General features: G+C 37.8%; 1 protein-coding gene across 3 annotated transcripts in view; it reads right to left on the reverse strand.

Annotated features, from left to right (window-relative positions):
- LOC105465405 (charged multivesicular body protein 3) overlaps positions 1–14,251 on the reverse strand; it is a 120,288-nt gene that overhangs the window by 13,136 nt on the left and 92,901 nt on the right. For all 3 annotated transcript variants that reach the window (XM_011713874.2, XM_011713873.2, XM_071077043.1), the window contains one exon: positions 11,984–12,163. In XM_011713874.2, coding sequence (XP_011712176.1) covers positions 11,984–12,163 — 180 coding nt within the window. The remainder of the gene's footprint in view (positions 1–11,983; positions 12,164–14,251) is intronic.

A 14,251-nucleotide genomic window follows, 5' to 3' on the forward strand; every position in this document is an offset into this window, starting at 1 on the left:
AGTATGCTGAGTGAAAAAAGCCAATCCCAAGAAGTTACATAACTATATAACTTCATTTATACAACATTCTTAAAATGACAAAATTATAGAAATGGAGAATTAGTGGCTGCTAAGGAGAAGGCAGAGATGGGAGGAAAGTAGGTGTGGCTATACAAGGGCAACATGAGGGATCCTTGTATTGAGGGAAATGTTCTGTAGTTTGACTGTACTCCGGATTTGCAAGATGTTACCATGGGGGGAAAGTAGGTGAAGGGTACACAGAATTTCTCTGTATTATTTCTTGCAAATACAGGTATACCACATGTATGTGAGTCTACTAGTTTCTAAAAACACAAACCTTAACTTAAAAAACATTAAAACATGTAAAAATAAAGTAACATTACAACCCCACACCTGATACAAATGAAAAAGGGATATTATACACACAAAAACAATTTCTGCTATAAATATGACCATGTTATAATATCAACAACTAAAGATGGAAGCAAAGTAACTAAAAAATTAGTTTCATGGCCAGGCGCAGTGGCTCATGCCTATAATCCCAGCACTTTGGGAGACCAAGGCGGGCAGATCACGAGGTCAGGAGATCGAGACCATCCTGGCTAACACGGTGAAATCTCGTCTCTACTAAAAATACAAAAAATTAGCTGGGCGTGGTGGCGGGCACCTGTAATCCCAGCTACTCAGGAGGCTGAGGCAGGAGAATGGCGTGAACCCATGAGGCGGAGCTTGCAGTGAGCCGAGATCATGCCACTGCACTCCAGCCTGGGAGACAGAGCGAGACTCCGTCTCAAATAAAATTAAAAAAAAAAATTAGTTTCATAATCAGTAGATGTGGAACCCAGTGAAAATATTCTGAAAATAATCTGGACACCAATAATGAAAGCAACAAAAACAGAGAACTCTTCCTACCTATCACAGGCTCTCATGGGAATTATTAAATTAAATTTTAGTTAAATTTTTTAAAAATTAGCAAATAAAAATGGGGCCAGGCATAGTGGCTCACACCTGTAATCCCAGCACTTTGAGAGGCCCAGGCAAGCGGATCACTTGAGCATAGGAGACCGAGACCAGCCTGGGCAATACGGTTAAACCCTTTCTCTACAAAAAACTAGCTGGGTAAGGTGGCTCGTGCTTGTAGTCCCAGCTACCCAGGAGGCTGAGGTGGGAGGATCACCTGAGCCACGGAGGTTGAGGCTATGTGAGTCATGATCGCACCACTGCACTCCAGACTGGGCAACATATCCTATCTCAAAAATAAAATAAAAATAAAATGAAGTAAAAATAATGTTAAAAACAGCATCAAAAACATGCAGCTCATTGGTAGCAAGAGCCCAGGGGAGCAATACATTGACTCACTAGACCAACAGTGTGGGTTTTAAAAGCCAACTTAAAACCGGCATTTACAAACACAATGAATCAGATTATAAGAAAATATGAAATCTTATGACATTTCACAATAATGATAAATGAAAGCTCAGAGAAGGGATATTAAAAACATTTGAACCTCAAAAGTAAAAATCCCTTGAAAGTAAGACACCTTTTCCTTGTAACAAGAAAAAAAAAAAAAAAAAAAAAAAAAAAAAAAAAAAAAAAAAAAAGCAGTTAAAGGGTACATCATGATTTCCAAAAAAATCTCTAACACATAATAATAATGAACAGAAAGATAAAAATTAAAAGGAGATAGTACAAACATTCTATAATATGGTGAACCAAAACCAAAAGGATGTCACAAAAGAATATCGAAACAATGTACATTTCAGAAACTTTAAAAATTCAAAGTCACGTTTATTTATGACTTACACGCTCCACTTGAAAAAAATAACTTGAAGCAGTTTATCAAAAAGATGTATATGGCAGATACAATAAAATAAGTTTAAAACGCTCAAAAGTGTGAGTCGATTCCATAAATGTGGGCTGGAGTATCTCAACAACCACACTATTGACAGTTTGGGCTGGACAATTCTTTTGTTGGAGGCAGCTGTTTTATGCATTCTAGGGTGTTCAGCAGCAACCCTGGTTTCTGCCCACTAGATGCCAGTAGCAGCACCCTTTTTCCTCCTAGTTGTGACAACTGAAAATGGCCCCAAATACTGTCAGATGTCTCCCAAGCCCCAGTTGAGAATCAGTGGCCTAGGCTAATAAAAGCTACTGCAATTGAGATTAAGTTTAGCTGTGAGCATCTCAACAGCTAAAACATAAAAGTTAATCATGTTTTGGGCTGTAGGACACTCATTGGTAAAAGCAACACGGTTTCACTAGGAAAGACTTTTTTTCAGGCTAGCTTCTAAGATAAATTTCTTCCATGGCTTTTAATATTAAGTAATATTAAAGAATATAATCTTTATTGACTGCACCACTAATTGTATAGAAGTTATAGAAATAATCTTCATGTGGCTGTTTTCTTACCCACCACAAAAACGCAAAGGAGGGCTGGGCGGGTGGCTCACGCCTGTAATCCCAGCACTTTGGGAGGCTGAGGCAGGTGGATCACCTGAGGTCAGAAGTTCAAGACCAGCCTCGTCAACATGGTGAAACCCCGTTGCTACTAAATATACAAAAATGAGCTGGGCATGGTGGCGGGTGCCTGTAATCCCAGCTACTTGCGAGGCTGAGTAGCTTGAACCCGGGAGGCAGAGGTTGCAGTGAGCAGATTGCGCCATTGTGCTCCAGCCTGGGCAACGACAACAACAACAAAAAGCAAAGGAATACTATGAAAACAACTCAGCAAAGGCATTGCTGTGGGAAGTAAAACAGGAGGATGGAGAAGGGTTTCTGAGGATCCAGCTTGCTAACAGGAATTGGACTTGAAAATTCTAGAAGGATGACTGCCTAGTGTCACTCTCACTTAACGCCAATGATGTGTTTTTATATGGTATTTACAGAGTATAAAATAAACATTCATATGAATAACAACTAAAATTAAATATGAAACAATCAATTTGTGAGGAAGGTAGATGATTTTTTCACTCCCTTTAAAAATTTCATTTAATGTTGTATTTTGCTTATGTAGGGGCAAATATTTCATTTGAAAAAGACAATCATGCACTGTAGAATTGAAATCTGTAAAAGTTTTGGAGGGGAAAACTTAAAATCCTTGAATAAACACCATCATGAACAACACATGACACGGATATGTATTTATTTTAGAAGATTACTTATTATTCAGCAAGCCTTAAAGAAACTGAATTTTAATCTTGCATATGCTAGATCACAATTTAATATTAAATGCAAAATTTGTTTATTTAAGGGCTCAAATTTGTAGACCTGAGTAATAAATGTGTGTGGTATGTATAAAATGACATAATGTTAGACTAACAAAAACAAACTGCAGGACAGTTCGTATAGTACTCAAATAGTAGCTACCAGTGGGTAAGGGGGCTGAGGCCAAGACAAAGAAATTGGTGAACAATTACTTTTATTTTACATATTTCTACAGCATTTTAAAAAACAATAAGTCTATATTAGTATGTTCTCACACTGCTATAAAGACACACCTCAGACTGGGTCGTTTATAAGGAAAAGAGGTTTAATCAGCTCAGTTCTGTGGGCTGTATAGGCTTCAGCTTCTGGGGAGGCCTCAGGAAACTTACAACTGTGGTGCAAGGCAAAGGGGAAGCAGGCACATCTTCACATGGCAGGCAGGAGACAGAGAGAGAGAGACAGATAGGGGAGGTGCTATACAGTTTCAAACAACCAGATCATGAGAACTCTATCATGAGGCACCACTAGGGGGATGGTGCTAAACCATTAGAAACCACCCCCATGATCCAATCACCTCCCACCAGGACCACCTCCAACACTCAGGATCACAATTCAACATGAGATTTAGGTGGGGATACAGAGCCAAATCATATCAAAATCTGTAACACTTAAGTTAAAAATACTAGAAAATTATTTTAAAATGTGTTTTGATTCAACAAATTGGTTTAAACTTCACAAACGTTATGCTTGACCCCAAAGATCCATAACTTGCAAACTCACTTTCAGGTACTCCAATCAAAGCACAGAAGAAAACAAAATAAAAGAACAAAGGTAGCTAGGTGGATGTACTACCCTACCTGGGCCTCCCTTTTATTGCATGGCCTGCCCCTCTAGACACAGTGTCATCAATATATAAGAGTTTGGAGCTCTCATGCATCTCTGCCACTCAGAATCCCACCATAGCTCAGCACTCACACCTGCCCCACTGCTTTAATGGTAAAATATACATAAATTATTTTAACCCAAAATTATACATAACAAAATTTGTAATGTATCTATTAAGTATATAGTTAAGTGGAAGTAGGTACATTCATTCACATTTTTGTGTAATCATCACCGCCATCCATCTCCAGAACTTTTCTCATCTTCCCAAACTGAACCCCTGAACCGTCACTCAACTCAATCCCCATTTCGCCTTACCCTTGGCAACCAACACTCTACTTTCTGCGTCTACATCTGAGAATTCAAGGTACATCATGTAAGTGGAATCGTGTAGTATTCATCCTTTTTTGAAGTGCTCATTTCACTTAGCATAATGCCTTCAAGATTCATCCATGTTGCTGTAGCATAAGTCAGAATTTCCTCCCTTTTTAAGGCTGAATAATATTCTATTATACAGATACATCACATTTTGTTTACCCATTCATCTGTCAATGGACACTTGGGTTGCTTCTACCTTTTGGCTATTGTGAATGCTGCTGCTATGAACATTGGCATCCAAATACCTATTTGAGTCCCTGCCTTCCATTCTTTCGGGTAGATCCCAAAAGCGGAATTGCTGGAGCATATGGTAATTCTATCTCCTGCCCCACCTTCAACCCTCTCCCTTAACCCTCTCTTCCAATCAAAATACACTCATCATCTGTCTTACACTACAAGGGGCTGATTTCAGAAAGCTGTTACCTGGAAAGCACCTAATCATGACAATGTATTAATACGTGACAAGGCTGAACAGATTACCCCTCCCCAGAGGCATCTGCATTTTAATAGGCGAACATCTTAAGAAAGAGGAATGACTTTGTTAAATCTTGGCTTTTCAAAGCAGCAACAGGCTAGGGGTGGGATGGGGCCATGGAAAGACAACAAAGACATCTCAGGAACTTTGGTTAGTTTTCTCTTTTTCCACTCCCAAAATGTAGCCTTTTCCTTCCTGCCCTGTCCCAAGTTCTATCCTGGTACCTACTCTGCTGTATTTAATCTCCCAACAAGCAACATTCCACTATTAACCAACGCAACAATGCTGTCTAGGAATCCTTCCTGCCAGCAAAAGCTTAGGTGCTGCAGAGGCCAGGTGAACCAAATAGCCACTGATTTCCTGGGGCTAGTCTGATCAGCCCAAGTGAAGACTCCTCTCTTAGACCTGTTCCTCTCCCTGTATTTCCAGTGTCTGTTAATGGCCCTGCAGTCTCTTTCCAGGCTCAAAGGCTCAGAGCATCTCAGCCTTGTTTATACCTTCACTCTGCACCTGTTCTTGTGTCTTCTACTCCATTCTCACTAGACTAACCTATTCCATTCCCCTACTCCACTCCTTTACCTCTCAGGTCCCACTGCCACCAATCACAATGGACTGTCCCTCCCTGCACCTGTGCTCTGTGCTTATAATGTGCTAAAGCTTTCAAATGTCTACAAAAGAATTTAAATTCCTCAGCCTGATATCTCAGAACTCTGACTCCAACTTACCTTTCCAGCCTCACCTCCCACTGCTCCCCTTCATGTATTCCTGTCAAACTGTTTCCTGAACACAGCCTGAAATATTTCAATTGTGCCTTAGTATACCTAATCCCTCTATACTCAGATGCTGCCCTGATTCTCCCCAAAATACTTTTCCTCTTAACTCGCATTGCACTTTATCTGCATTGCTACAGCACGTCTTATTTTGAATTTGTCTTTGAGAAACTTTGCTCTTCTAACAGCTGTAAAAACTGTCATCTTCACCTCCTTGCTCATCCTCTCCAGCCATCCCTCCCACTTGCTCAGTACCCAACCTCCCAGACCTTCCTTCTGTGCCGGGAATGCTCAGTTCTTTTTGGCCCCAGGGCCTTCACACATGCTAGCCATCCAAGTTGGCACACCGCTTCCCACGCTCCCACAAACTTAATAGTTCATCTTCCTTCAGGATTCATCAGTGCCTGAAAGGAGCCATCCCTGATTCTACATTTCTCTTTTACATTCTCCTAGTGCATATCACAGTTTGCAATTATAAATATCAATTTGATTAGTTATTATTTTTAATTTTTATTATATTTCTTCAATTATCTGCAATTTACCCCATACCTAGAGGGCAGTGATTGTGCCTGTAATATTCACGATTTTCACCCCAGTGCCCAGCAGTATGCCTAGCACATAATAGGGCTAAAAGAGATATTTATTAAATGAATTAACATTTTGGTTTTTGTAGCTCAGTCTATATGCCTGAAAAGACTAGGGAGGGCAGGTACTCAGAAAGCCTATATTTAAATCTAGCTTCCCCTACCCTCCTCCCTTCCACTCTCTCCTCTGCCTCCCTCCCTCCCGCCCACCTCTTTCTTTAAAAAGATAAGTGGAAGAGGACGATTGGGAGAAGTTCTGAGAAACAGTATACAGAACGTAAGAAAATTTCAAAAGGACAACTATCATTAACAAAAGAAAATACTGCACCAACGAGGAAGAACAGAATTTTTTTTTAAATAAGAAACTGAGAACTCTTTCTTGAAAATTAAAGTTAAGATAGCCAAAATAAAGAATTCATGAGAAAAAATGGAAAATAAAGTTGAGGAAATTTTGCAAAAAGTAGATTATACAGACAAAATTGATCATGATAATGATGAGAATATTTAGAACCTATCTATACAGCAATTACTATGCCAGACAATGAAGTGAGCCTCACAACCTGCTTATGAGGAAGGCACTAACTATTATTATCCTCAAAATGGAACATGGAAAAGATAAGAAAATTAAAGGACCAGTCTGAGAAATCCAGTAACTAAGACTGTTGCTTTCAGAAAGAAACAGAAAATACAGTGCAAAGGCAATGTACATGCACACATCCAAGCACTGTAGGATACAAGTCCCCAGGACTGAAAAGATGCGCCAAGGAATAGAAGGATACAATGCTTTTCTTTTAGAAATCCATATGGAACTACTTATAGATGAAATTACAGTTGATCCTCCATATCTGTGGGTTCAGTGTTTGTAAATTCAACCAACCAAAGACAACAAAATATTCAATATCAAAAATATTCAACAACAATGAAAATGAAAGGCTGTGTCTGTACCAAACACGGATAAGCTTTTTGTCATTATTCCCTAAACAATATAGTATAACAATTATTTACATAGCATTTGCATTGTATTAGGTATTACATAATTAATCTAGAGGTTAAACGTATACAGGAGGATATGCGTAGGTTATATGCAAATACTACTTCATTTTATATAAGGGACTTGAGCATCCACAAATGTTGGTATCTGTGGGGATCCTGGAACCAATCCCCCTGTGGACACTGAGGGATAAATGTATATGGATTCCCAGGGGAAAACACAGGGACTAGGTGGGATGAATATAGATTAAGTAAAATCAGCCAAGAGTTGACAATTGTTTAAGCTGGGTGATAGGTACATAGAGATTCATTTGGGTATTCACTCTGCTTTTGCATATGCTTAAAATTTCCATAATAAGAAGTTAAAGAGAAAACAATAAGGACGATTCAAACAATCCAACTTCTCTCCTGAGAAGTAAACCTTTTTCAGACCTCTGTTGATCCACTTATCATTTATTTACACACCTACACAAACGCATCCTCTATTTACTTATTTACAGAGTGCTATCATGCTATATATACTGTTCTGCAACTTCATTTCTTATTAAATGATGCATCATTAACATCTTTCTATAGCTGAATACTATGCTGAAACCTAAATAAATCATAATTTACTGATTCAATCCTTCACTGAAGAAAAATAAAATGTTAACAGTTCCCCTGTTACAAACAACTTTCTGTTGTTGGCTTTACTTATGTGTATTTTACTAATTGGGTACAAATGCCCAATGCCTATAATTGTACAATTATAAAACTATTTCAAAAACAAACTTAAATATAAAAAAACTTCAAAATCAATAAAATTCACATTAACAACATAAATTTCATGTGATACTTTGCTGAACTAAAACACCACTTATAATGTGGGTTATGCTACAGATAAAATACTTGAGAACTATGCATATATATACACTGTTCTCATCTATCTGTCCGGCGACTCCTTTCCCACTTTTCTCCATTAAGACTACTGAGGTTGCAGTGAGCCGAGATGGCACCACTGCACTCCAGCCTGGGCGACAGTGCGAGACCTCGTCTCAAAAAATAAAATAAAAAAGACTACTTAAAATCCTTGCATCAGATGGGATTCCTTTGGTAAGGACATTTACACAGTAAATTGAGTTTTCCTCTTTTCACACTGGATTGCCACAGTGAAATTTGACACCAAACCTCAAAAACAAAAATGCAAATGGGGGATTGAAGTCTCATTAAACTCATCAATTATAATGTAACCCAGAGTATACATATGTTTAATTTTTTAATGATGCCAAAAATTAAAATTAAAAAAAAATTCTCATAGTAGAAAGACTGGAAGAAGAGAAAGTGGTGGGAGAAGGAAAATCAAGATTTTTTTTTTATAGGCATATCAATTTTGAGATACCCCTTAAGACATCTGAGTGGAGATGCCAATTACGCACTTAGAGATAAAGTCAGCCCTGAAGATAAAAATTTAAAAATCAATGGCATTTAAAGGCATGGGGTTAGATAAGATCAACTAGTGGGAGTAAAGATGGAAAGGAGCAGAGGATCTAGAATAGAACCCTAGCACCTTAACATTCAGAGGCCAAAGAGCAAATACTTCACTTTTCAATTCTGGTAAAGCTACAGTATATATGAAACAAACAACTTAACATATTGTTATGGGTGTATACTTAAACAATAGGCTCTTATGTGCAGTGCACAGGGGAGCTTTTGTTTTGTATACCGCTTAAAGTGTATGATAAAAGAGTTTTTTCCATGCAGACTAATGATTACTTACTTTAACTAGTTGAAAAGGTATTTTGGAATCAGGATACAGGAAGAAAGGGCAAAGAAAAAAGAATGATCAAGTTTAGTAGCTCTGAGAGAACTATGAATACAAGATAACATTTCTCAAAAATAAAAAAGTATGACAATACCAATTAAAAAGGTATGGAAAAAAAGAACTCATGAACTGCTGCTGGAAATATAAATTAGTAAAGCTTCTTTGGAGAGCAATTTTGTAATTCTAGCAAAATTTAAACCCAACTATTTACTTAGCAATTCTACTTCTGAGTATACAACTGTCCTAAACTTTTACACATAGCAAAACCTGAAAATAACCTTAATATCCATCAAAAGGGGAACAGAAAATAAAATGTGATACACCAATGTAATTTCATCTAGTAGTTCAAATCAATGGACTACAGCATCCTCTCCCTCTCTCTATATATATACATAGATCATTTTATTGTGGTTGCTGTTGGTTTTTTTTGTCTTGTTTTATACAGACAGGGTTTCATTATGTTTCCCAGGCTGGTTTCGAACTCCTGGCTCAAGTGATCCTCCTGCCACAGTCTCCCAAAGGGCTGGCATTACAGGTGTGAGCCATTGTACCCCACCTACATTTATCCATATGAACATATTTCAAAAACAATGATAAATGGAGAAAAAAGACGCAGAATGGTATCTATAGTATGATACTATTCATATAAATTTTAAGATTCACAATAGTGGTTTTCTCTGGAGAGGATGGGAGAGAAGAGAATGAAACTGGAAAGGGGTAGTAAAGGAACTTCAACTTTTGTAATAATGCTTTATTTCTTTTATAATATAGAAGCAGGCAAATACAACAAAACGTTAGATTTTATTAGTTCTGGACCAGGTGCAGCGGCTCACACCTATAATCCCAGCACTTTGGAAGACTGAGGTGGGTGGATCGCTTGAGCTCAGGAGTTCAAGACCAGCCTGGGCAACATGGCGAAACCCTGTCTCTACCAAAAAAATAAATAAATAAAAGATAGATTTTATTAGTTCTGCATGATAGGTACATAAAGATTTATTATATTATCCTCTGCTTTCATCTCCACAATTGGAAAAAAGAGGCTGTGCATACACTTGCTTTATTCATAGAGGAAAAAAGGCAAAATAAGCAATAAGGAAAGAGTGAAAAATTTTTAAACAAGCTTATCATGGTCAACTGAACATGTGTCTTTTGAGCATGTTGCAGGAAAAGTTGAGAATAAATCTGAAACTTTCAAGCTGGCTATAAAAGACAAGAATACTTGAGCTTTCAAACATGACAAGATTAGACTATTTCTTTACAGCACTGATACTCAGTTTGGTCAAAAGGCATATCTAGGTGATATATCCAGTATTTCAAGAGCCTAAAATCATCACTTTAGGGCTGAAATAACATGGTATTTAAAAGTGAAGATAGGCCAGAAGTGGTGACTCATGCCTGTAATTCCAGCACTTTGCAGGGCCGAGGAAGGCAGATCACCTGAGGTCAGGAGTTTGAGACCAGCCTGGGTAACATGGCGAAACCCTAACTCTACTAAAAATACAAAAATTAGGGGTGCGTAGTGGTGGGCACCTGTAATCCCAGCTACTCGGGAGGGTGAGGCAGGAGAATCACTTGAACCTGGGAGGTGGAGGTCGCAGTTACCAAGATCGCACCACTGCACTCCAGCCTGGGTGACAGACTCCACCTCAAAAAACAAAAAGTAAATAAATAAAAGATAATCTTGATAGATTTTTTAAAAGATGATGTGGTACAAACATTTTGTCATTTTTTTTTTACTCTTTCTCAGCCCATGATTATTCTCTTCAGTATCTGGAGAAAGAAACTAATGATACATTAATGGTTAGGCATATTTTAAAACCATATTTGAATGTTAAAATTGAATGTGAAGAAAATACCTTCAGAACAAAATACAACCAAATAATGCATTAAAAACTCATTTGGCACCATTCTATAAATTAAATCACTTCATCTTCTAACTTCTTTTGAGTGTGATCAATGAAGTATCTGACAGAGTTGAAAATATTCTTTAGTGAAAAATTTCTCCATAATTTCTTTCTTTTTTACAGACACAGTCTTGCTATATATATTGTCCAGGCTCAAGCACAATGGTTATTCACAGGTGCAATCATAGCTCACTGTGGCCTCAAACCCCTGGGCTCAAGCACTTAATTCTCTTTGCTCAACCTCCTTAGCAGCTGGGACTACAACTGCATGCCACCATGCGTGGCTCTCCATGATTTCTGAGTCTGTATTCAATCTAAATATCTGACAGTCATTTGCTGCCACTACTAAAGAATTATAGTTCTGAGTTAGAACTACTTCATAATTTAATGGAAATTAAGAAAAGAAACAAACTAGATGAATGACTACAAACAGTACTGTACTGGACACTGAAAGGAAACAATGTTTATTCCTATTTTAAATATCATGAGTTCCTAAAAGTCATCGAAAATGGACAGTTCACATGTATGCTGAATACCCATAACGTGGTCTACAGATTCCTAAGATGTGAGGAAGCATTAGGTAGACAGAGATGAAGGAGAAAAGGAGATGAGCCAAAGCCCCACAGCCTGTTGTAACATTTTGCCTGCGGCTGCTCTGGGACTAGGACAAAGGTAGAAAGCTCTTTTCTTCAGTCTCCCTCCAAACATCTAAGCTGGCCCCTTACTTCTACAACTGAATTCTCAGGTCACTTGATAACACTGTTCAATACATTCTAACTTCTAAACAAAGCAGATTTATATGTAGATTTCATTATTATTTAGAAAATACTAACAAAAGAAAACATTATTATATTTTGCATTTGTACAACACTCAACACTAAGAAAATACAAAGAATAAAAACCAGAGTAGAGTTTTTCCTATTCAAGGAACCCATGTTGATAATAACAGCAACACTGGCATTACAAGCTGACTGTAAGGTTAAGTGCAGCCTTACCCAGCTGGTTCTTCATCCCCATGAGCACTGAGTTCATGTGCGCTTTGGAGGCATACAGCTTGCTCACGGCCTTCCTTGACCTGATCATCTCCTTGGCCAGAACTACACAGACATCCTTCTGGCCCTTCTTGGCAGCATCTTTCACAGATCGTTTCACTTTTTCTTCTTCTCTTTGGATATCTAAATTTAGAACAGAACATCAAAAATCAAGGGTAAGTCAGGTTTATTGGCACTCAAATACATTCTTACTGTGATCTAAATGTGTCTATTAAGTAGAAAAACATGTAGAAGGATAAACATAAAATCAAAATAATGTAGTGAATATTCATCATTTCCAGAAACAACATCAAAGTAGTTTAAAAGAAAAGTACGATCTTATTACACTTGATAAAATTTCGAAACACCCTTCTTACATTTGTTGGTACTGGCCCTAAGAACTTAAAAAACAAAATTACTATAAATGCATTCCAGAGCTTGCTCCAATAATCAATAAGTAGTATTCCCACAATCATAAGAGTACAGTTTCTATACAGTCACTAATCATTTCTAGAAACCTGCAACTTAAGGAAAGCCTGAACATATTATAAGTCTCATACCAGCATCAGCTAAAGGTAAGATATGTCTTTATTATATGCTTTATGATCAGTAGTGTTTTCTCCAATTTTTAAAACTGTGGCAAATACATAAAATATACCATCTTAACCATTTTTAAGTGTACAATCAGTGGAATAAAGTAACATTCACATTGTTGTGCAACCATCACCTCCACCCAGAACTATTTTTTTTTTTTTTTTTTGAGACGGAGTTTCACTCTTGTTGCCCATGCTAGAGTGCAATGGTGTGGTCTCAGCTCACTGCAACTTCCACCCCCTGGGTTTCAAGTGATTCTGCCTCAGCCTCCCAAGGAGCTGGGATTATAGGCACCCACCACAATGCCCGGCTAATTTTTGTATTTTTAGCAGAGATGGGGTTTCACCATGTTGGCCAGGCTGGTATCGAACTGCTGACCTCAGGTGATCCACCTGCCTCGGCCTCCCAAAGTGCTGAAATTACAGGCATGAGCCACCGCGCCTGGCCCAGAACTTTTTTCAACTTTCCCAAAACTAAAATTCTGCACCCACTGAACAGTAACTCTCCATTTCCCCTTTCCCCTAACTCCTGGCATCCACTATTCTATTTTCTGTCTTTACGAATTTTACTACCCTTGTTACTTCCTTTAAGTGGAATATTTTTCTTTTTCTGACTGGCTTATTTCACTAAGCATAATATTTTCAAGGTTCATCCATGTTGTAGCATATGTCAGAACTTTCTTTTTAAGGCTCAATAATATTCTATTGTATGTATATACGACACTTAACCATTCATCTGTCAATGGACACTTGGGTTACTTCCAATTTTTAGCTATTGTGAAGAACATGAATGTACAAACATGTCTTCAAGACTCTGCTTTCTTTTGTGCATATGCCTAAAAGTACAACTGTTAGGTTACATGGTAATTCTATTTTTAATTTTTTGAGGAACAGCTGTACCGGTTTTCACAATGGCGACATCATTTTACATTCTCACTAACGGTATACAAAGGTTCCAATTTCACTACATACTCACCAACACTTGTTATTTTCTGGGGGTTTTGTTGTTGTTGTTTTGATAGTAGTCATTCTAATGGGTATGAGGTCATTTTGATTTGCATTTCCCCAATGATTAGTGATGTTGAGCATCTTTTCATATGCTTACTGACAATCTGTACAGCTTATCTGGAGAAATTCCAAAAGTCTATTGAAGTCCTTTGCCTCTTTTTGAATCAAGTCGTTTTATTGTTGTGGCATTTTAGGTGTTGTGTATATATTCTGAATACAATCTCTCGTCAGACAAATGATTTGCAAATGCTTTCTCCCATTCTATGAGTTGCCTATGAGTAACTCTGTTGGTAACATTTTCTTATTTTTTTAATACACAATTTTTCTTTTTCTTTTTTTGTAGAGACGGGGTTTTGCTACGTTGCCCAGGCTGGTCTCAAACGCCTGGGGTCAAGCAATTGACCCACCACAGCCTCTCAAAGTGCTGGAATTATAGGCGTGAACCACTGTGCCCTGCCAGGTAATCTTTTTAAGATGCACGAAAATTTTTTATTTTCATGAAGTCCAGTTTGTCTACTCTATTTTTTGGAGATGGATCTATGTGGCTCAGGGTGTAATGCAGTGGCTATTCACAGGCATTAGTATAACACATTACAGCCTCATACTCCTGGCCTCAACTGATCTTCCAGCC

The sequence above is a fragment of the Macaca nemestrina genome, chromosome 13 (assembly GCF_043159975.1).
Source record: "Macaca nemestrina isolate mMacNem1 chromosome 13, mMacNem.hap1, whole genome shotgun sequence".
Taxonomy (NCBI): domain Eukaryota; kingdom Metazoa; phylum Chordata; class Mammalia; order Primates; family Cercopithecidae; genus Macaca; species Macaca nemestrina.